At 38.5% G+C, this 23546-nt stretch overlaps 1 protein-coding gene across 6 annotated transcripts in view; it reads right to left on the bottom strand.

Moving 5' to 3' along the window:
• The window catches only part of LOC127571044 (rho GTPase-activating protein 21-like), a 228031-nt gene that overhangs the window by 9354 nt on the left and 195131 nt on the right, over positions 1 to 23546 (bottom strand). For all 6 annotated transcript variants that reach the window (XM_052017052.1, XM_052017051.1, XM_052017050.1 and 3 more), the window contains 11 exons: positions 22695 to 22820; positions 13068 to 13364; positions 7884 to 7948; positions 7414 to 7550; positions 6606 to 6748; positions 4173 to 4328; positions 3984 to 4062; positions 2177 to 2250; positions 1990 to 2079; positions 1517 to 1642; positions 1371 to 1412 (listed from right to left, as the gene is read on the bottom strand). In XM_052017052.1, the coding sequence (XP_051873012.1) occupies positions 1371 to 1412; positions 1517 to 1642; positions 1990 to 2079; positions 2177 to 2250; positions 3984 to 4062; positions 4173 to 4328; positions 6606 to 6748; positions 7414 to 7550; positions 7884 to 7948; positions 13068 to 13364; positions 22695 to 22820 (1335 nt within the window). The remainder of the gene's footprint in view (positions 1 to 1370; positions 1413 to 1516; positions 1643 to 1989; positions 2080 to 2176; positions 2251 to 3983; positions 4063 to 4172; positions 4329 to 6605; positions 6749 to 7413; positions 7551 to 7883; positions 7949 to 13067; positions 13365 to 22694; positions 22821 to 23546) is intronic.

Genomic DNA, 23546 nt, shown 5'->3' with positions numbered 1-23546 from the left:
GAACTCAGGTCTCTGGATTGTTGGCTTATTAGATGGTAACTGCTATGCTACCACTGTATGCCTAAGTGTAAAATTATTTTTCATCCCCCCCTCAAAAACAGGTACTAATGTCCATGTTAATAATATGAGATTAATAGTAGAAGTATACTTGCAAACATCTCTAAACCCAATGGAATCACAAGTAGCACTAGAAATGCACACTTTTAAAACGGTGCTACTTACTTTGCCTCCACATTAAGAATGGAGGCACCTAGACAACCAAGTTTCATTTTGTGTTTAAATCTCCATTAACCTACAGAAACTGAATGAACTACATTCCTGTAATAACATTCATGAACTACAGCAGTCTGTGCATGTCATTTTCTGAAACAAAATTGGTAAAATTCACAGGGTCCAGTAGGAAATTCCCCTCCCTCTGCTTCCTCCAAATCTGAGAGGTTTTCTATACCTAATTCAGAATTTAGAATTAGAATCAGTCAAAAAAAAATAGAGAATGCTTAAAAACCTTGCAAGCATAAATCAGATTCTTCCAAAATAGTGACAGTCTGTTTCAAACAGAAAGCTTACTTTTCTCTCACAGTGAAGCACCACATATATCATAATACTGATGGCAGGAGAAAGACCAAAGCACAACTTTAATAGATGCATTACCAAAAGGTCATTTGGATTTCAAGTGAGAACAAGCAGATTTCCGTAGCTTCATAATCCATACCGTTTATTCACATGAAGACCAATACTAGTTTTACTCAACATGTCTATTTCCATACAAGTATGCATATATCAAGAATAAAATGTATCCCTTAATTTTACATAAAATGAGTATTCCAAAGAATGAATTAGCATGTCAGGTACCAATTGGGAGAGCCAATGTATTAATAGCTTTCTGCAAAAATGCACTTTTCTGCACCTCTAAAACCACAAATGGCAACAGAGCACCAAGAAATTGTTTCTTTACATTTTCAAAAGGAAACACATACATTTTAAATGTCATTACTTTAACAACCTGCAGCACTCCATCAAGGTACTGCCATCAAATCTTATACTTTTAGATAATTTATTTAAACTAATTTGCGCAAAAATAAATCAGCAAAGTTCAACAGCAAAAATGTTTAACCTTGCAGATGCAGGCAATGAAGGTGCATTGTTTTAACAGCTTTCTTTGGAATTTATACTAATAAATGAAAGTGTTAAGATTAAAAACTATTAGAAAATAAATGTACAAGAATTGTTAACCCAAAAAAATAGACAACTCGGAGGATTACTAAAACATTCAACATTATTGTGGGTAAGGATACTGAATGAGATTGACATCAATTCCAGTTTGGTCTGTTGCACATCTCTAAGTATGCTTTGAAATTATTATTACTTACGGTTGCACTTTCATCACCTTCTTCAGTGAAAAACCAGTCATACTGAAAATGCAATCAGATCAATGGTTGTTACAATTTAGTTATTAACTCAAACAATCATTGGTTATTAGAATTAATAATTTGCCATCGATATAAAGTAAACTTACATGTTGTATGAGCGTTTCCACTATTTTGTATTGATCTGGCATGTGAGTAACCATGTGCATCATGTTGTCTTCTGATGTTCTGACAAGGGTTGGGCCAAATACAATTGCCAAATTTCTAGGTTCCATCTAAGTGCACAACAGTTTCAGATTTTGAAAAATAAAGTGAAAGCACCATACCAGATCACCTACACATTGTTAACTATCACAGGACATGTTTCTCTAACCAGGAACAGGAATCATAATGACATCTGGAAACTATATCCTCTGACATTAGAACAGCTGAGTAAATAACAATTTGGACATTATTCTAAATTTTAACTTGCTGCTGGTGTTCATATTTGCTTTAGTTTATCATTGTTGTTTGAAGTCAGAATTTCAATATACAGAGACAAATTGAATATTCCCAATTTTAATATTAAAAAAATGTGCACATGCATAGATTCAAAGTATTGAAAGAACTTGAAAACGGATACCTTATTTTTCTCAGAGTTTTCTGCCACTGTCTTCAGATGTGCGGACAGGAATTTTAATGTTTCATAGTGATGATCTGGCAAATCTCGGATCTGAAATTGTTTTACAATCAGAAATAATTTTAATGCATAGAAACAAGGTTTAATGTCAACCATGTGTAAAGTTATACTGGTCATGGATAAGGATTACCAATTTTTTTAAGGTTCTGAGTCTATCCACTGAATCCTCTTTTCTGTTGGCGTCTATGAAATTAGCATATTTGTCTGTAACACACAAATAAATCATTTTAATAAATGGTGCAATTATTACTATAATGTTCAAAACAATAGCTATATAGGGATTTATTCTTTAAAACTTCTACAATTTGAAATCAGGAGACCATATTATAGTTAAAGCACCTGCTGTTCCAAACTAGCTCTACCTCAACCTGTTCCAATACAGCTAGATTAAGGACAGCTCTGGAAAACTGACAACATATGACCTGCCCACAAAAAGGATAACTCCAATCTTGCCAATTATTCTTGTGGTCTAATTTCAATCGAGCAAAATAATCAAACCGGTTAACAAAATGCATTTATGCAGCCCTCACTCAACAATAACCTGTTCACTGATAGTTGGCTTGGATTCTGCCAGGACCATAAATCTCATTCTAGTGTTAGTCAAAATATGGACAAAAGCGCTCAATTTCAGAGGCTGGGCGAGTGTGACTGCCCCTAACCTCAAGGGAACAAATGACCAAGCACAGCATTAAGCAGGTCCAGTAAACATAAATCCGAAGAAAAACTCTCCACTGGCTCAAAGGCATACTGGGCACAAGGATGATTGTAGTTGTTGGAAATAAATCACCTCAGCCTAAGGATACTGGTGTAGGAGTTCCTCACTGCAGTGTGAGTGTAGAACATGTGAACTTTCCTGACAAAGTCTTAGTAGTAGGACAAGATGAAATCTAATTATTCTGCTGTTCAGATGCTCACTACATGAAGATTGAATCTTGCATCACATCACTGTCAAAGGCTACATTAAGTGATAGGCTACTGATTACCTTTTCACCAACATAAGAAACACGGGTAGTAATAAAATATCAAAAGTATCGTTGAAATAACAAATGGTAAGATTGCTTAGGAGACTGCCTGTTTTATGCAAGATCAAAAAAATATTGCAAATGAAAGTATGGGGTAAGAGAGAGACTGCAACCATAGCCAGAAAGAAGAGAACATGCAGTCAACAGGGTACATACAGTAGGGGGAAATGAGATTGCATTGCACACATTCAGAGAGCAAGTACCCAATGGTATGGGGAAGAAACTGCAACCACCACCACAGTAAAATGTTGCTTCTAAGTACTGGATGCAATTTACTTAATAAATCTGTTGTGCTTATAACAATATATCTGTAACCACAGTGATTTGCTGTAGTCATGAGCAAGTCTCTTAAATTGGTTTAAATTAATTCTTGAAAGAACAACAAAATTGGCCAGTCTTCTAGGGAATTCTATGAAAGAGTAACACTAAATGAGCTTTATTTAAGCAGGGTCAGGGGTCAAACAGCTCTTTCTCACTTTAGGCTTGATTTCCTAAAGGCTTAGGTCATTTTAGATATGGCTCACTACCTGAACTCTGTCCACGGAGCCTGCTATCCAAGGGAAAGCAAACTTGGTTAAAGAAATTATGGACAAGTTAGCTGTAAGTAAACAACCTATCTTGAAGAGAATACAAAAATTGATCATAAAGTAGAAAGCTTCAAGCATACTTAATAAATAGTATTTCACTAAACTATTTTTTGTGAACAGGTTTTCTTAAAGTAAGTTTCCTGGTTAGTGAAAAGATACTTGATATAAATTGGTTAACTAAAGTGCAACTCAGCAATGGTCTGCAATTCTGCAGACTTTAATTAAATGGATTTCAAAATAAAACAATGAAGAATCACAAGTCAAATCCCTACTGTTTGCTGACTAATTGGAATAAAGGATGGATTAAAACAATCAAAAATATAATTACCATTTGTGAAGAGAGGCTCTGGAAGTTTTCGGAAGAAGGATTTCAGTAAACTACTTATAACATTCAGATCTCTCCATTTCTGTGTTTTGAAACATTGCAAACGAGAACAATTTTATTTCCATCAATTTTTATATACAGTAATAAAAATATTTCAGAAGACACTCAAATCAGAAAGTTTTGGAGACTTACATCATCCAATAGGTCAATATCAGTCACCCCTTTGTTGAGTTCTTCTTGCAAGCTTGATATCGCAGCATTATTTCCCGGCACTCTGTAGATTCCAGTGTACTCAAGTCCTTTCTCTTCAACCAAATTGCAGCAGACCTCAACTATAAATGGTACATACTACAAAACACAATTTGGGAAGTTTTCAAATATACCTTATTACTTTATTAAAATCTACATACAAGTTGTGCAATTAGCAATTTATTTGAAAAACTCTGGAACTATTTCAGTACCATACAATAATTGCATTGTAGTTCTCTTTCACCATTTGCCATTTGGGAAAATTCACAGCTATGGTCAGTTTTCTTATTTTGTTTTCAGGACATGGTGTCACTGACAAGGGCATATTTATTCTTCATTCCCAGCTATTCCATGAAGATAGGAGGAGGTCTTACAGAATTATTACTGTGGTTGGGGGGGGGGGGGGCGTAGGAATTTCCATTTTCTAATCCATGCATGTCAGGATCAGAGTTATATTTTAAGATCTAGTTAATCACTGAAGCTGGTGTGCTCAGTTGAATGAACATCATCGCCACTGTTTACACTGTTCAATAGCTTGACAGATCACAAGCATTCAGAAGGGTGAGTGGTCAGCATGAAGTCAAACTATCCTCTATGGCTTAAAAATATTTTCCACATTTTCTTCAACACCCATTACTCCCTGGGTAGGTATGGCCTCCTGCTGGGAGCTCTCCTTCCAACAGGTGATTTATCTCTGTGTGACCTTTGCTCATTTCCTGTCATGGTATATTTGAAATGGAAAACTATGAATGCTTCCACATCTGGGAGCAACAGGGTTTGTGGCTTGAAGTCAGTAAAAAGTCCTTCAGCAGTTACCATTCCCTGTAGACTACTGCAACTCAAAACAACTATAGTAAGCAGCAAACTACTTGTTGAATCACATGGATAGCCATAAGAAATCAACTAGTAATCAGTAATTGAAGATTCTTTTAAATAATGTGTCCGACAGGAATGAGGAGGGAAAATCAAGAAGCTGCACATGTTGAAAATGTGAAGAAAAAACAGAAAATTCTGGAAACATTCAGGAGGTCAGGAAGCATCTGTGGAAAGAGAAGCTTGAAGACCCTGCATCAGAAGTGGAAAAGAGCGAAAACAAGTTAGTTTTAAGTTGCAGAGGGTGAGGAGGGATAGATAGAAGAAAAGTAATATTTCTGACAGACGGAGGCTAGAGTTGGCAATAGGGGTATGCTGTTGATGAAATAAGAAAGAAAAACTGAGCCAATAATACAGATAGATGGCCTGCAGCAGAACTGACTAGTCCTCATATAAATAAAGAAAGTGCAGATGTACGAGGTTAAGAGAGGGCTTTGGCTGAGTGTTGAGCCCCAAGAGATGGCAGAAAGATGTCAAATGAACTCAAGACTCCAGTCATGGCCCTCTTAAAAAAAAGAATCACACTGTTGTAGTGAAAGGAAACATGCTCCCCTGTGAGTGGTCATTAACATTTCCAAAGCAGAAAAATGAGACCCAATTGCAGTGACAATGCACATCACTCAGAACAGGTCCTGCTTGCTATGTGCCTTGGCTTATTTTAGAGCATATCGTGACTGTGACTACTGGGTCAACTTTCAGAAGCAATGTGATTCTTTTATAATAATAACTGTGATTTTGAGAGTTGAATACAAACGTATCAATTTTCAAATGCTTAAGATCTCAGGGTAACATGATCTAATTTTTGGCCATGAATCACTTCATTGTTTAAATAGTGACAATTGTAGGATTACAAGCAGGAGGAAAGTTAATGGAATTAAAAAATGATTGAGTGATGAGTAGGTAAAATTTTAATATGAAGTACAGAGTGGAGAATTTGAGTTAATGGAAAAGGATGGAGTTTTAACCATAGGCTATTTAATGGCATTTCTGTCAAGCCTTTGGAGATGCTTAATGCAAGTGAAGTGCCCAAGACCAAAGGTTTCTGAGATGCATTATATGGACAACATTTTCCTCGATGGAATAAAAGAATCTTAACCATAATGATGTTCATGTATTAGGTCAGAACACTTTTAGATAATGGAATAATTGTATACATGGGAACAATAATAAGGAAAGCAAATAAAATGCATAATAAATGTCATAGCAGAATGCCAGTTGTTAGAACAGTTTAAGATAAGCCTAGGGTATAAATCCAATGATTAAATCTCAATAAATATCACATTGTGCTACTTTTATGGAATTCTTCACATTAGTTAGTAATGATGGGCCTTCTGGGCTGACACTTTAAAGCCTGGTAAGAAATGTGTAGGGAAAATTATGTTAGTGAGCCTGTTTTCAGATGGCTCATAAACAAAATGTTCTCTTTTGTAGGAAGACTTGTTATTTCAGTGTTTTAATCATAAATAAAGTACTAACTGTACATTCACAACATTCTCCACATACCTTATTGTGAAGAGCTGGTGGACAATCATCTAACCTGACACCAAATGTTACACCAGGACCTGGTTTCTTTTCAAAGGGTTTTCTCATTATACTAGGAATACCTCTTCGCCATGTTCCCTTATCTTTTGGTGGGCTTGTGTCATCTGAATGGCAAAGTAACTTACCATTAATATCAATGTACAGCAAAAGTGATTTCAGTTAAGTATTGCATTAATAACATTTTAGATAACATTTTGCAACTAATATTGACTTGAAGGATAATCTACATTCACATCTTCATTAATATGATTAACTTTTGTAATCTCACATTTTATGTACCAAACTAACCTTCTCTTGAATGCATATTTTAGCTTGTCCAATCCCCAGTACAAAACTCTGCTGCCTCCCCACACCAACCCCACCCCACTGTACCTCTACCTGCTTCTATGCCTTAAAAGGTACTGCAGACCTTCAGTTCTGACCTACTGCACAGCCCTCATTTTAAATGTCCCTTCCCAGACAGCTATGCCTTCAGTTGCTTTGGAGCTAAGCTCTGCAAAACCCGCCACCCCCAGCTTTTCACTCTCCTGTATGACACCCCTCAGAACTTAACCCTGCCCATCTATCCTAATAAATAAGAAAATGACAAAACATGCCAAGAATTGCTAAAATTATTTAGTTAACTGGATAACCAAATCCATTTCTACCTATTTAAATAATGCAGACTAATAATATCCATTTAAATTAAGAGAACATATCAAAAATTGTCCAACAGAAAATGTTTTTAAAAGAAAGCATTTGAGATGATTGGTAATGCTATGGTACATACTTATAAGTTTTCTTTCCAGCTCTTGCTTTGGAGAATGTGGGCTCTTTGGATCAGTTTTGGATCCCAAGAAGGTCTGCCTAATACTGAGAGTCTGCCGTGGTGTTTTAGGAGATGGTTCTGACTTGCTGCCAGAAGTACTGAAAAAAAGTAATCCAGTAAGATATTTCATAGGAATTATTTGCACATGTACAGTAAACTAACAATTTTTTTTAATGGAGATTTACACTTCTTTTGTTTTTCATTATTATGTATTCATTCAATTGTGCACCAACATCTGTAATGCACGTGGCTCTATAATCTAACAATCTTCAATATCCAGTGATAGAGAAGGTAATGCTTCTGAACCCAAATGTTCTGCACAGTCTGGTAATAGCTTAATTCTGAGATAACTTAAAATTGTAAAACAGAAGTGGCTTTATGTTCAAAAACATAACCCTTGAAAACCAGACCAGAAAATCAAGACTACTTACTTCATCATGGTACTATACTCTTTAATCTTCCGACTAATTAAATCTCTGCTTGTAACTCCCGTGTCCTACAAGTCAAACATATTATTTCTTTTTGTACAAATATATACAACGTGCTATAAACAAATACATAGTGGGTCATAATATTAAGTACATCTTCCTTATTAACGACCCATTCCCCATCATGACGTGAGAATGTTCACTGATGATTATACAGTTTTCAATCCCATTTGCAACCCCTCAGTAAATAAAAATGCCATGCCAAAATGTAGCAAGACCAAGACAACATATACCCATGGGCTAATAAGTACCCAGCTACACTTCACATTCAGTGGCACTGCCATCTCATCCTAGGAGTGTCAGACTGAACAGAAGCTCTACTGGATTAGCCACATAAACACTGTAGCTACAAGAGCAGGTTAGAAACTTGGTATCCTGCAGCGACCAACTTGTCTGAAAACCCAATCTGTTTCAACTACAGGCCGCTAGGAGTATACTGGAAAATTCTCCACTTGCATGGATTAGTGCAGGTCCAGTGACATTCAAAAAACTTGATACTATCCAGTCAAAGCAGTCCGGTTGACCTGTACCCCATCCTAAACATTAATTCCCTTCGCCACCGGTACATAGTGGATGCAGCATATACCATCCACTGCAGGTACTTGTTCAGGCTACTTAAACAGCACCTCCCAAACACATGACATCAATTACTAAGTAGTACAAGGAAATCAGGTGTTTTGAACCACCACATTTCAGACGCTTAAAACCATCACTACCTAGATGTTGCCTTTTAAACCACACACTGGAACTCTATCCAACAGCACTGTAGTGGTCCAAGGTGTTAGTTAACCATGATCAATGGCAATTATAAATGTGCAATAAATGCTGACTTTCCCAGCAACCACCCAGTTCCAAAAAATTAATCAATAAATAAAATTGCTCAGGTGGAAATAAAGCTTCGCGAAAATTGCATTTGGTAGAAAAAAATGTGATTGCGACCATCGAATATTTGTAAAATACTATGTAATTGGAAATGACTGATGCAATGCTGAAGTTTTAAACATGTTACATTTTCTACTTAATTTTCCTTTTGACTCGTATTGTTTTACTTTTAAACTAATCTTTTCTTAATTTCCTTTCTACATCTGATTTAATTCTGAATTCCCCTACTTGTTCACCCTCCTTTTCATTCCTCCTTGTTATTTCTGCATCCTTAAACCTGATTAGTTAATGATACTTAAAGGGCTCCAGCTAAAGGACTGGTATCGAAATTGGGAAGGCTTGTAAAAGGTTCATGACCCTCAGAAAGGACAAATTCCTGCTCATCTCTATCTCAAATCACCATATTCTGAATATCCAAGTTCTGGATAACCCCAAAAAGAATCTTATACTCCAATAAGATCAATTCTCATTCTTCTAACTCTATTGGTATAGGCCTAATCTCCTCAATCTTTCTTCATAAATCAACCCCTTCATCCCAAGAATCAACCTGGTGAACCTTCTGTGCACTGCCTCCTTAAATATGAAAATCATATTTGCATGCAGTACTCCAGGTGCCATCTCACCAGGACCCTGTAATGTTGCATCAAAATGTCTTTACTTTTATAACCCATACTCTTTGCAATAGAGTTCAACCTTCCATTAATCTTCCCAATTACTGACTCACTTTTTACGTTTCATCTACTAGGACCTTTTTAAAATCACAACATTTTGTACTCTCACTTGGTTTAAATAATAATTTGCTTTTTCATTCTTCCTTCCAAAGTAGATAACCTCACATTTTCCTGCATTATATTCCACTTTCCAACACGTTCTCCACTGACTTAACCTTAATCCATTCAAAGGCTATGGGTCCTCTTTGTTAACACATTTATTTTTTTACCATCAACAAATTAAGCTGCAGTACACTCAGTCCCTTCATCATCAAAGATTATAAATACAGGTGACCACCAAGTTACGGTGGTGGTGGTGGTAGGGGGGTTGCGGTGGATGCATTTATAGAAAACAGTCCATATTGCAATTTTCTATGCCGTGAAACCAAGTCAGCTGCATATGCACCAAGAAACACTAGCTGAAAACACAATGTTGATTTATTTACCCCTGCAGTGATTAGCAAATTCTGCAAGAGCAAATTTCTGTAACTCAAACAGCCATAGTGCAGGGGTCATCTGTAGTTGAGGACCCAGCAATGATCCCTGTGGCACTCCACTAGCCACTCATTACCAGTCTGAAAATGAACCTTTTATCTAGACTTCTGTTAGTTTAGCACTCCCTTATCTATGTCACTATAATCACCTCTAAAGCAGTGTGTTCTTATTTTAGGCATCAACCTTTTACATGGCATCTTATCAAATGTTTTCTTAAAATCCAAATATATCACATCTACTGCTAGCCTTTTATCTCCCCATTTGTTATATTTTAAAGGACTGTAGCAAATTTGTCAAACATGATTTCCCTTTCATAAAACCATGTTTCATTGCAGAGTAATCATTCTCTAGTGGTGGAGATTGTTTTAAGTTCCTTCCTCCCTGCAGCTCCTTAAATATTTATTATTGGGATGTTTTTAATATCTTCTACTATGAAGATGGATCCAAAATAACTCCTTAAGAATCTTTGCCTTTTTCTGATTTCTTATTATTTCCCAGTCATGCCCTCAAAGGAAATGATGTTTACATTAGCCACTCACTTATCTGTAAAAGCTCTTACTTCTGTATATTATTTACTAGTTTGCACTCATACTCTATCTTCCCCCTTTTTATATTCTTTTTAAATCATCTTCTGATGGTTTTTAAAAATTTCCCAATCCTCCAGCCTACCATTAATCTTTGAAACACTGTACACTAGGTGTCCAGCTTATCACTACCCCAGAGAGCACGGATTCTCTCTTGCACTATTGGTCCTCCAGTCCAAACAGTCATATACCTTCCTGTATATCCATAATGGTCACTGGCCATTAAGCTCATTACCATTAAGAAATCTCTGGTCTGGAAAGAGAGGTGTACACCCAAAACAATAAAGGGGTAGAGCAGCTGCTAAAACGTCAAACAGGAGCTGATGAGGTGAACTAGGATCCAGTCTGTCAGCACATGGAGCAGAAGCTGTCAATGACCTGCACTCATTGTGCTGGCCAGGGAGCAGTCCTAAACCTTACAACCTGGCGTTGAGTGGCTTTACCACTCCCTCTGGCCCATGTAACACCATCCCCACAAACAAACCACACCAGGCTGTGTGCAATTCATTGGTGCAAGAGCACCAGCAAGGGACAGAGTTCCCAGCACAGCAGTGGTGTCATTAACATTTCTAATAGTTACACATAGTGCGACAGTGACCCCATTTTTGCACTAATTCTAGCTCCTGGAAACACATCAAGTGCTCTGTGAGGTACCAATGAATTTTTTTTTTCCCCAATTTGATACCATCTTGGGTGGCCACAAAAGGTGCAGCCTTCTTGTAGACTCCCAAACACCAAGTCATGAATGGTGGTACACAATTAAACAATAGGAGAAGATGGCTCCAAGAACCTACTCTCCACTTGCCTGGCTGAGTGCAGTTCAACAACTCTCAAGAAACCGAATGTCATCCAGACAAAGCAGTCTATTAGATTGGTGCCCCATTCACGAACCTAAACATTCATTCCCTCCACCAAGGTGCACAACAGCTGACATGTGTGGCTTCTCAAAATGCATTGCAATTACTTGCCTAGGTTACTCATACAGCATCTTCCAAACCCATGACCTCGACAACCAAGGACAAGGGCAGCAAGTGCATGAGAACATCATCGACTGTAATGCAAACCAATGCTAGATACTGGAAATCTGAAATAAAAACAAAAAATGTTTTCTTTCACATTTTCTCACTTTCCTAGTTCTCATGAAGCTTCTTCAACCTGAAACATTAACTCTGTTTCTTCTTCACCTCCAAACCACACAACATCCTATTTTGGCATAAACAACATAGAACAGTACAACACAGGAACAGGCATTCCGGCCCACATTGTCTGTGCCGAACATGATGCCAAATTAAACTAATCCCTTCTGCCTGCATGTGATCCATATCCTTCCATTCCTTGCATGTTCATGTGCCCATCTAAAAGCCTCTTAAACAGCACTACCATATGTGCTTCCACCATCACGCCAGGTAGTGCATTCCAGGCACCTACCATCCTCTGTGTAAAAAAAACTTGCCCTGCGCATCTTCTTTAAACTTTCCCCCTCTCACCTTAAAGCTATGCCCTCAAGTCTTTGAAGCTCCTACCCTGGGAAAATGATTCTGACCGTCTACCCTATCGATGCCTCTCATAATTTTATAAACTTCTATCAGGTCACTCCCCCCACCACCCAGCTTCTGATGCTCCAGAGAAAACAATGCAAGTTTATCCAACCTTGCCTTATAGTTAATACCCAGTAATCCAGGCAGCATCCTGGTAAATCTGTTTTGCACCCTCTCCAAAGCCTTCACATCCTTCCTGAATGAGGCGACCAGAAATGCACACAAAACTCCAAGTGGAGCCTAATCAAACTCCTTTTTACAGCTGCAATACAATTTCCATCCTTCATTGTCATTGAGTATAAATACTGGAATTCCCTCCCTTTTGCACGATGGGAGGACCCTCACCCTAAGGTTTTGAGAGATTCCAGGTAGAGTAATTAAGCATGAACAAGAACTGCTGGAAAAAAAGTCATTTCCCATGGTCCCCTGTTGCTGTTCACCTTCTGATTCATTTTCTGTAATTTGTAGGTGAAAACATTTGAACTGGAGTAAAAAATCCAAACTAATTGGGCATCTAAGAAATGCAGCAAGGGGCCTGCTTCAACGAATTTCAGCTCCATCTTTTAAAAATATACCAGGGACTTTGATGAATTATAAAACATTGCGAACACTTACAAGATCTTACAGGTATTTTTCGAGTCCATCTCAAATCCAAGAAAATGTATAAACTCAGCAATAAAATTTTTTGCCCAATTAAAATCTATGTTTAAAGAGGCACAGGCAGTGTCATAACTCTCAATATTAAATTCTAATAGCTTATTGAGGCTATTTTAGCTGCAGAATAAAAATACTAAGTTCAAAAAGATTGATGCAATAGCATACTTCTGAGATACAAGAGCTAGAAGTGAAAGTGGCAAAATATAAAGTATTGTTAATCATTTTCCCTTTTTCTGCCGGTAGTTAACAAAATACACTTACTTCGTCATCCAAATTGCTGTTTTCTTGTATAGTCTTAATCCATGCCAACATATCCTCCCGATCCTCAGCCTGAAAGAGGTATTCACACTCAGAAGTGGTTAATCGAAATACGTGCTTACGCTTGGTTTCACTATACGAGATGTCTATCAAGCAGGCTTTGATGCTGATTGGTTGCTCTTCTTCAGTTTGGCAAGTTGCATGAGTTGCCTTGTCTTTTTTATCTTTGTACAAAAATAGAGAGTGCCCACGAAGAACCACGTACATTTGCTTCCAAGGTCGAATGCTGCCACCAACGCGCTGTAACATTTAAAGAAAAGTCATCAGAAAATGATCAGATTGAACAATTTTAATACGTTATCCCTCAAGAAAATGATAGATTTATCTGCAAGCCCATGCGCTCTACTGATTAAAAAAAACTTCCAGCATTTCACAGAAGAAATTCTTCCTGAAGTTCTGGATGTTCAGTCATTGAGTACAGAGATTGATAGATTTCTGAATATTCAGGAAATTGAGGTATATGGTGATAGTGAAGGAAAATGGCATTAAGGAAGAAGATCAGTCATGACCTTAATGAATGGTGGAAAAGATTTGAAGGGCCACATGGCCTACTCCTGTTCCCATTTTTTATGTTCTTAATCTGGTCTATTTAATTAACTAAAGATAAACTCCTCAGCTGTGATGGCAAAATTTGAACCATTGCCTTCAGATCTTAATCCAGGTCTCAGAATTACTATTTATGGGCAATAACTACTGTGAAATAACTGCAAAGCACTGATTACAACTTGTGGAGTTCTGTTGACCAATTGCAACAGGATCCCAGATAAAACAATTATAACGTACTGGAAACTGTTACAAGTATATTCAATACAGCATGTTCACTTGTGCTATGTTAAATAATGAAAAATACTTATACAAAAATACTCTATACAAAAATACTTCTCTCATTTCTATACTAATAATGTTAGGAGTAGGAATATGTCACTCAGACCCTCAGACTTGAGCTACCATTGCATATATCATACAACAGTTGATCTCACTGTAACCTGAATTTCGCATTCCAGTCTACCTGCTTCATCAAGGTCTTAAATAGATGAAATCTAGTCCATATACTCCCACATGAGGAAGCAGCCTCTTCATAACCAATATCCCTTAGAATCTCAGTTTTAAACAAGCTGCCTCTCTTCTAAATTCCAGTAGGCAACATGCATTTTTTTATTTTTTATGCTAAAATTGACAATTTCATAATTTCCCATATCATACTCCATTTGCTAGATCTTTGCCCACTCACATAACTTGGCTGTATCCTTTTTCAGCCTCCTGACGCTTTCTTCAGAACTTCCTCTCTTAGCTATCTCTCTGTCATCTGCAGTTTCAGCAACCATATACCTTTGGTTCCATCATCCTGAAAATTAAATGAACTGAATAATTGAGTTTCTAAACTCAACATATAACACCTTTAGTGTTCCACGGTATTTCATGAAAGAATAATCAAACCAAACTTTTGACCTAAGCCATGTAAGCAGATATTATGGCAGATGAGCAGCTTGGTCAAATAGGTAGGTTTTCAAGAGCATCAAGATAGAGAATTTCAAAGGCAGAATGGTCAAGGAGGGGAATTCCAGGGCCTAGGGCCTTGTCAGCTGATGGCAAGGTGACTAAACCTGGGAATTATCAAGAGAAGAGAATTGGTGAAACACCTATCTTTAACACATATCTCATGTCCAAAGATGTAGGTGAGGGTTTAATATAACTGTAAGGTTACGAAGAGTCTGGTTTAAATCCAGTTTGTTGCTGTGGAAGAAGGCGGAAGCTACTGGCTAATGGAAAAAAAAGACACTGGCTTTTGTCTTCTCAATGTTAGAAAGCATTTAAAATTAGAACCACACTCAGTGTTGGATATAACATCCACAAAGCAGTTTGCATCCAGCGCTATGGAGACAGGGAAGTAGAGACTAAGAATCAAGATTGAGAAATAGAGTCACTGCAGGTGCATTTGAACAGGTGCTACAGTTATCAGCTCCACGTTTCTAACAGCCGAATAAGGGGAAAAAGAGACTACAGAAATAATACCCATATGAACAAAAAATATCGATTGGCACCTGCTTAGTACCAAAGGTTTAGACGGGGCAGAGTTTGTTAAGTGTGTCCAGGATGGATTTCTGTCACAGTATGTTGACAGGCTGACTAGAGGGAATGCCATATTAGATATAGTATTAGGTAATGAACCGGGTCAGGTGACAGATCTCTCAGTGGATGAGCATTTGGGGGACAGTGACCACCGCTCCCTAACATTTAGCACTGTCATGGACAAGGATAGGAGCAAAGAGGACAGGAAAATATTTAATTGGGGAAGAGCAAATTATGAGGCTATAAGGCTAGAACTTGCAAGTGTAAATTGGGATGACATTTTTGAAGGGGAATGTACTATGGAGATGTGGTTCAGGGATCTCTTGCAGGATGTTAGGGATAAATTTGTCCTGGTGAGGCAGAGAAAGAATGACAGGGTGAAAGAACCATGGCTGACAAGAGAGGTGGAACATCTAGTTAGGAGGAAGGCGGCAGCATACATAAGGTTTAGGCAGCAAGGATCAGATAAGGCTCTTGAGGAATATAGGGTAGCAAGGAAGGAACTTAAGAAGGGGCTGAGGAGAGCAAGAAGGGGGCATGAAAAGGCCTTGGCGAGTAGGGTTAAGGAAAACCCCAAGACATTTTTCACTTATGTGAAGAGCAGAAGGATGATGAGAGTAAAGGTAGGACCGATTAGAGACAAAGTTGGGAAGATGTGCCTGGAAGCTGTGGAAGAATACTTCTCTTCAGTATTCACCAAGGAGAGGGGCCTTGATGACGCTGAGGACAGTGTTGGTAAGGTTAATGTTCTCAAGCATGTTGATATCAAGAGAGAGGATGTGTTGGAGCTGTTAGAAAATATTAGGACAGATAAGTCCCCGGGACCAGACAGAATATTCCCCAGGATGCTCCGCGAGGTGAGGGAGGAGATTGCTGAACCATTGGCTAGGATCTTTGAGTCCTCGTTGTCCATGGGAATGGTACCGGAGGATTGGAGGGTGGCGAATGTTGTCCCCTTATTCAAAAAAGGTAGTAGGGATAGTCCAGGGAATTATAGACCAGTGAGCCTTATGTCTGTGGTAGGCAAGCTGCTGGAAAGAATTCTTAGAGATAGGATCTATGGGCATTTGGAGAATCATGGTCTGATCAGGGACAGCCAGCATGGCTTTGTGAAGGGCAGATCATGTCTCACAAGCCTGATAGTGTTCTTTGAGGAGGTGACCAGACAGATTGATAAGGGTAGTGTAGTCTACATGGATTTTAGTAAGGCACTTGACAAGGTTCCACATGGTAGGCTTCTTCAGGTCAGAGGGCATGGGATCCAAGGAATCTTGGCCGTGTGGATTCAAAATTGGCTTGCCTGTGGAAAGCAGAGGTTTGTGGTGGAGGGAGTGCATTCAGAATGGAGGGCTGTGACTAGCGGTGTCCCACAAGGATCGGTTCTGGGACTCTGCTGTTCGTGAATTTTATTAATGACTTGTATGAGGGGGTAGAAAGGTGGGTTGGCACATTTTCAGACGACACAAAGGTCGGCACAACATTGTGGGCTGAAGGGCCTGTATTGTGCTGTACTGTTCTATGATACTCCACTAGACTTTAATGCAAGTACAAATTTCATGGTGTTAGCAGAATAGAAGATTTATGAAGAATAATCCAATGAAAGAGAGAATGAAAACTAACATGATTATATGACTGCTGATGGGCTAGGGTCATTGGGATTTTACTGTATACTTGGAAATCAGTTTGAGGCATTTGAAATGAAGTAAAATGGTATGTTATCTTTTATTACAAGAGGATTTGAGTATAGATGTAAACATGTCTTATTGCAATTGTGCAGGGCCTTAGTGACACCACAATTTGGAGTACTGTGCGCAGTTTTAGTCTCCTTATTTAAAAAGTATTTGTGCCACAGAGGGAGTGCAACAAAGATTCACCAGGCCATATCTGGGATAGAGGGTTTGTTGAAGAAGGAGAGATTGAGTAGAGGGGAATCATAGAGACATACAGCAGAGAAACAGGCCCTTTGGCCCACTGAGTCCACACCAACCATCAAGCACTTACTTTTACACTAATCCTACCATAACCCAATGTACTCTCCCCACATTGCTCCCAAATTCTACCACTCATCTGCATACTACAAGGAATTTACAGAGGCTAATTGAACTTCAAACTTGCATGTTTTTGGGATGTGGGAGAAAACAGGAGCACTTGGAGAAAATAAATGTCACGGGGAGAATGTAGGATTGAATCTGGGTCGCTGAAGCTGCACCACTGTGCTGCCCCAGCTCGATACACTCTAGGGTTTAGAATTATAAGAAGCGATTTCACTGACATTTTTGGTCAAGAATGAAACTTACAACATTCTTGCAGGGCTAAACAGGATGGATGCAGGGAGGACATTTCACCTGGTTGAGTCTAGAGCCAAGGGTCACATTCCTAAAATGAGGAGTAGGCCACTTAGGACTGAGAGGAAGAAATATTTCTTCACCAGGTGGGTTGCACTCAAAATGGAGTTCAATAAGATTTTTGGGTACGAGAGGAATCAAGGGATACGGTAGGTAGCAAAATGGTATTGAGATAGAAGCTGATCCAGTTAAATGATGCAGGTTTGAAGAGCTGAATGGTCTTCCACTGCTCCTGCTTATGTAAGAAACAGACTGTTTATATGTAGATGGTATTATGTGAAAATAGGACAAATGTGGAGGTAAGCATTTAAGTTAGTTATGCATAAAACTAAATCATATGTCAGCAGCTTTTCTTTTTCCCCTGTAACAGATATTTCTTTGGTCGGGGTGGAGATGCCAATCAGCTTTGGGGCATTAAAAAAATATGCTGGCTTAGGAAACACAAGTGGATTTGCTATACAAAATGCTGTAGGAACTCACAGGTCAGGCAGCATCAATGGAGGGAAATAAACAGTCGACATTTCGGGTTGAGACCCTTCATTAGGACTGGAAAGGAAGAGGGCAGAAGCTAGAATAAAAAGATAGGGGTGGGGGAGGCAGCTGATAGGTGAGTCCAGGTGGGAAGGGGGATGAAAGGGAATGATGTGAGAAGCTGGAAGGTGACAAGTGGAAGAGGCAAAGGGCTGAAAAAGGAGGAATCTGATAGGTGAGGACAGTAGACCGTGGAATAACAGGAGGTGGGGAACCAGAGGGAGGTGATGGGTAGGTTGTGAAGGTGAGGGACGGGAAAGAGAAGGGGTGAGGGGGCTACAGGAATGAGGGAAAACAAAGGGGGGGGGAGGAGAGGGAAAACAGAGGGGAGTGGTTACTGGGAAGTTAGAGAAATCGATGTTGATGCCATCAGGTTGGAAATTACATAGATGGAATATGAGGTGTTGCTCCTCCAACCTGCATCTGGCCTCAAAGTGGCAGTACAGGAGGCCATGGATAGACATGTCAGTATGGGAATAGGAAGTGGAATTGAAGTGGGTGGCCACCAGGAAATTCTGCTATTGCAGCGGACGGAGCGAAGGTGCTCGACGAAGCGGTCACTCAATCTGCGTCAGGTCTGTGAGAAACGTCGACTGTTTATTTCCCTCCATAGATGTTGCCTGACCTCCTCAGTTCCTCCAGCATTATGTCTGTTGCTCCAGATTCCAGCATCTGCAGAATCTCTTGTGTCTCTAGATTTGCTATAAATATTTGAAAAGACGGCCAGGGGTATTTGCTGAGTACAAAACATATGGCATTATATGAAGCAAAGTGATGTATGTTGGCCAACCCATACAGCGGTAACTGTTACAGTTTGGTATTATAATTTGATTTGCCTCCAAAGGTGTTTGAAAGTAAATTCCTTAAATTACATGGAGTTTCCTCTGAAAATTTTTTTCCCAACTCTTAGATTTACATGAATGCCGACTAATGGGAGTGCATTGTGCACTTGATGCATAGTTTCAAATATTGGAGCAGACTCCAAAGGACTGATTGGTCTTTTTACATATTTGCAAATTAATAGTCATTCTACTTTCATCAAAATTTTGTTTATGAGAATCCTAGAGTATTATTTTATGAACAACTTGTTCAAGTCAAGGAAGTTAAATCTTGAACAATGAGACTTCAAAAGTTATGCAAAATATACAGGCAATGTGGTTCTTGGCAAATACAATATTTGAAAATAGCCAGGAATCTGTTCGAGATGATTCTCCTCACTTGTTATTCCAGGCATTTTACCTGGCACAAAGTGTGAAAAAGCTAACAGATTATGCTGAGTAAGTTGTTTAATGGGAAAAAAACAAGCTAGACATCTGAGAAACAGAAGCACATACTACACATTTTACAAAATCACCAACAATGTCATGTCTTTTAAAATGTCTAAAATATTTAAGGTTGCCTTTAGAACACAAATAAAGCTGACGATGTGAAAAGATTGGTTAGGTATCCAGCATAGATTACTTTAAGGCACTTAACTGCAATTTAACCAACCTTCCATTTTTGTTATTGAAATATATGTAACTGCAAAAAAAATTCTGTGTCATCTCTCACTTTTTAAAAAAACTTATTTCCATTTGTTTTTTGACGACTTTCTTCATGCACTTTGAAATGATAAAGTGGATTTGTGTTGTCCATATCATTTTCTACTTGCGCAATCTACATGTGGCTCCTATATTTAGCATAATGATGCCCGATAAATTAAAAAGTTCCTAGTGGTGTCAGTTATCTCAAATGTTGGAAATCTTCTGAATCTGGCCATTGTATTATCATTTGTGTTGTTTCCCACTTTGATAAAATTTGAAAATTTGGTGTTGATTGCCACATACTTTCCGAAATTGCTTATGATGTACATACATCTTTTTTGTTACAATTTATTTGGAAATCCCTCTGATCTTAAAAGTTGAGAGGATACTAAAAGTTTGCTCACTGAAAACTAGGCTACAAGCTTGAACATGAATTAGTCAGTTATAGGGAAACATAGCTTGGAATAACCCCAATAAATTCATGGTATATAGACCATTAATATTTAAAATTCAAGTTGCTTTTAAAAAATTAAAATGTTAATGCCACCAAAGAAACTTTGGACCCAAACTCCTATTGAAACCACATAATAGGAATTGGAACAAAAGTAATAGTGAGTCACGGTGACAGAACCAGGAATAGAAATTTCATAATACATTAGACCAAGAAGATTTCTTTGGCATGTTATTTCATAGGACTTGGATAGATATAGCAACAAAAGCAAAATATTGGCTTTCAATTAGTTATAGCTTAAGTAGAGGATTTCCTTCAATATATAAACTGTTTAGCCAGGAATCTGTTCGAGATGATTCTCCTCACTTGTTATTCCAGGCAGTTAAAAATGAATAGTGCCAGGAAATTCACTCATTTGGACACTTAAGTGTTAATACATCCAAGTTTAATGAAGAAGCTTTTAATTCAAGTTTTGTTATCTATCCCCTCACTCAAGGAAATTTATCTCAATTATATTCTAGTCCTGGTGAAGATGCACCTGGACATTGTGCATAGGTCTGGTCCCATACCCTAGAAAGGATATACTTGCAATGGAAGTACTGCAACCAAACTTCATTAGATTGATTCCTGGGATGCCAGGGTGGGGGTTGTCACATGAAGAGAGATAAGCAGACTGGACCTATACACTCTAGAGTATAGGAAAGTGAGAGCTGATCTCATTGAATTATATAAAACAAAATCTTACAGTTCTTTAACAAGGTAAATGCATCCCCTAACAGGTGTGTCGAGAACCAGAGGTTACAGACTGAAAAAAAAGGTGAGGGTCAGCCATTTGAACTGAGATGATAAGAAATTTCTTTTCCTGGGAAGACTGAATTTTTGGAATTTTCTACTCAGAAGACAATGGAGGCTGGGAGAATGAGTATATTTAGGGAGAGAGTGACAGACTTTTAGATATCCAGCAAGAATGGGTTGGTGCAGGAAAATGGCAGTAAGGATATGATGTGCACACACAATGGCCTAACTGGACTACTCTTACTTCTATCTCCTATGTTCCAAAATAAATAAGTGGGCAGCATGTGGCGTAGCTGGTTCACAGCTCCAGCAACCCAGGTTCAATCCTGACCTCTGGTGCAGACTGTGTGGACTTTGCACATTTTTCCTGTGATGTGCATGTCCTCCAGTTTTTCCAGTTTCCTCCCTCATCCCAAAAACGTCCAGGTTGGTCAATAAATTGGTCACTATAAATTGCCCTTAGAGTGCAGATGAGTGGTGGAATCTCGGAGAGTTGAAGTGGATACAAGAACACAATGGGTTAGGATAGGATTAGTGCAAAGATGGGTGCTGGATGATCAGCATGCATTCAGTGGGCCAAGGGGCCTGTTTCTGTGCTATATCTCTCACTGACTTAGTGACTCAGAGGGACACAGTGGTACAGCTAGTAGAGCTGTTGCTTCAAAGTTCCAGCTACCCGGATTCAATTGTGACTGCTGCTGTTCGTGTGGAGTTTGCATTTTCTCCCTGTGACTATATAGATTTCTTCTGGATGTTCCCATTTCCTCCCACATCTCAAAGGTGTGCTGGTTGAAAGGTTAGTTAGCTATTGCAAATTGCCCTTGATGTAGATGGGTGGTAGAATTGAAGTGAATGTGGGGAGAAAAGGTCACAGGGAAAATCATTGGAGGAATGGGGGATGGTTCTGAGAGCTGGCATAGAATTAATAGGCTAAAATGTCCTCTTTCTGTGCCTTATGGATAAACAGAAATATCAAAATATGAAACATCGACTACAATACAGATCTATTCAAGAGATGTGACATGGTCTCACAGCTAGTAGAGCTGCTGCATTACAGCTCCAACAACCCAGGCTCAATCCTGACCTCCAGTGTTGTCTGTGTGGAGTTTGCACATTCTTCCTGTGATTGCATGGATTTCCTCTGTGCAGGTCAGCAGGTTAACAGTAAACTGCTCCTACTGTGTTGGTGAGCAGTAGAATCTAGAGGGAGTTTACTGAAATGTGGGGAGAATAAAATAGAATTAATGCAAATGTGTCCTGATGGCGCCCGGTGAACTCAAGGGCCTGGTTCTGTGCTATGACTTTAAGGGGGCCAAGGCATCTTCTCTCATCGGCCAGTAATGGGTTGTGAGAAGCTGAGAAGGTTGAGGAATAAGTCTTACTCTGTCAAAGTAGATAAAGTGAAGAAGCAGATTCATCTTAACATGGCATCTCTCCACAAGCCAAGAGCACAGTGAACCAATCTATGAATTATACTTCTGAGGAAATGGAGGAGGATCTTCTCACCTCCACCACTGCAACAACCAATTGACCATCAACTCTCAGAGAGCAGGCTGCCTTGTACCTGCCACTGCCCAAGGAGCTGGTCAAAAACATTGTCAGAAGAGACTATGGCAGTGACCAAGTATATCGGCTCCAAATGAAGCTCCAGAAGTTGATGGACAAAAATTTACCAAAGTTTCAGTATACTGATGTTTGATATATTGATATATCAATATTCAGTTGTGTAGCATGAAAAGAAATATTGACGATTCCTCAGATTATCCATGAACTAGACATATTCTATTTTCTTTATACTAAATTTTAAACAGATTTTCAATAAATTCAACATAACATATCTGTTAAAATTCATTACCTTTCCTTTTTCTGTAAGAATCTGACGAAACTGCAGCCATCCTTCCTTTGAAGCATCACTAAAGCTGTCTGACGAGGAGTCTCTTCTTGGGCTCACATCGTCCGAAAATTTCAGGCTGTCTGAGGCCTAAAACAATTGGTAGAGTTACAGTGCAAATAATCCACAATAATAATTAAAAAAAGAGAACAACAGAGTTCAACTATCTTTTTACCATAAATATTACTTGTTATGTTGCAGCTTTCTTGGGTAACACAATAAAACTACATTATGACTGCAAATTGATTTTTTAAATTCAAATTAGACACGCTCTCATAACATGAACCTTCAAGTTCAGATAATCCATGTCAAGCATTAGCCATTCCAAAATATGAAAGAAGCATACCAACAGACTGTAGTAATAATTTGACTAAATTAATATTGAGCCGACTGCTTAGTATTGGCATTGCCTTGTCTGCTTACAGTGAGCCACTGTATTCAGCCTACATAGTCACTAATGTGATACCAAACTTTGTTTTCACTTTCTGAGGAGCCTTTGTTCCTGTGAACACGAGAGACACCAAGCTAATTTATTTACGCACATGCTTATAAAAATTCATTTCAGAGAACCAAAAAAGGCTACAAGAATTTAATAGAAAATTAACAAATGTTCTATTGAAAGCCCAGCTTTCTTTATAGTTCTAATAGGTACAGGACTGTAGTGGTTAAGTTACTAGACTAACAAAGATAATCCAGTCAGGGAAGCGGCCATACTAGACCTTGTATTAAGAAATGAGCCTGGCCCAATAACCAAAGTTGTAGTGGGAGAGCATTTTGGGAACAGTGATCATAACTCTGTTTTAAGATGGTTATGGA

The sequence above is a fragment of the Pristis pectinata genome, chromosome 5 (assembly GCF_009764475.1).
Source record: "Pristis pectinata isolate sPriPec2 chromosome 5, sPriPec2.1.pri, whole genome shotgun sequence".
In the NCBI taxonomy this organism is placed as follows: Eukaryota; Metazoa; Chordata; class Chondrichthyes; order Rhinopristiformes; family Pristidae; genus Pristis; species Pristis pectinata.
Note: the sequence above shows the minus strand (reverse complement) of the source record. Positions and strands in the feature narration are given on the sequence as shown.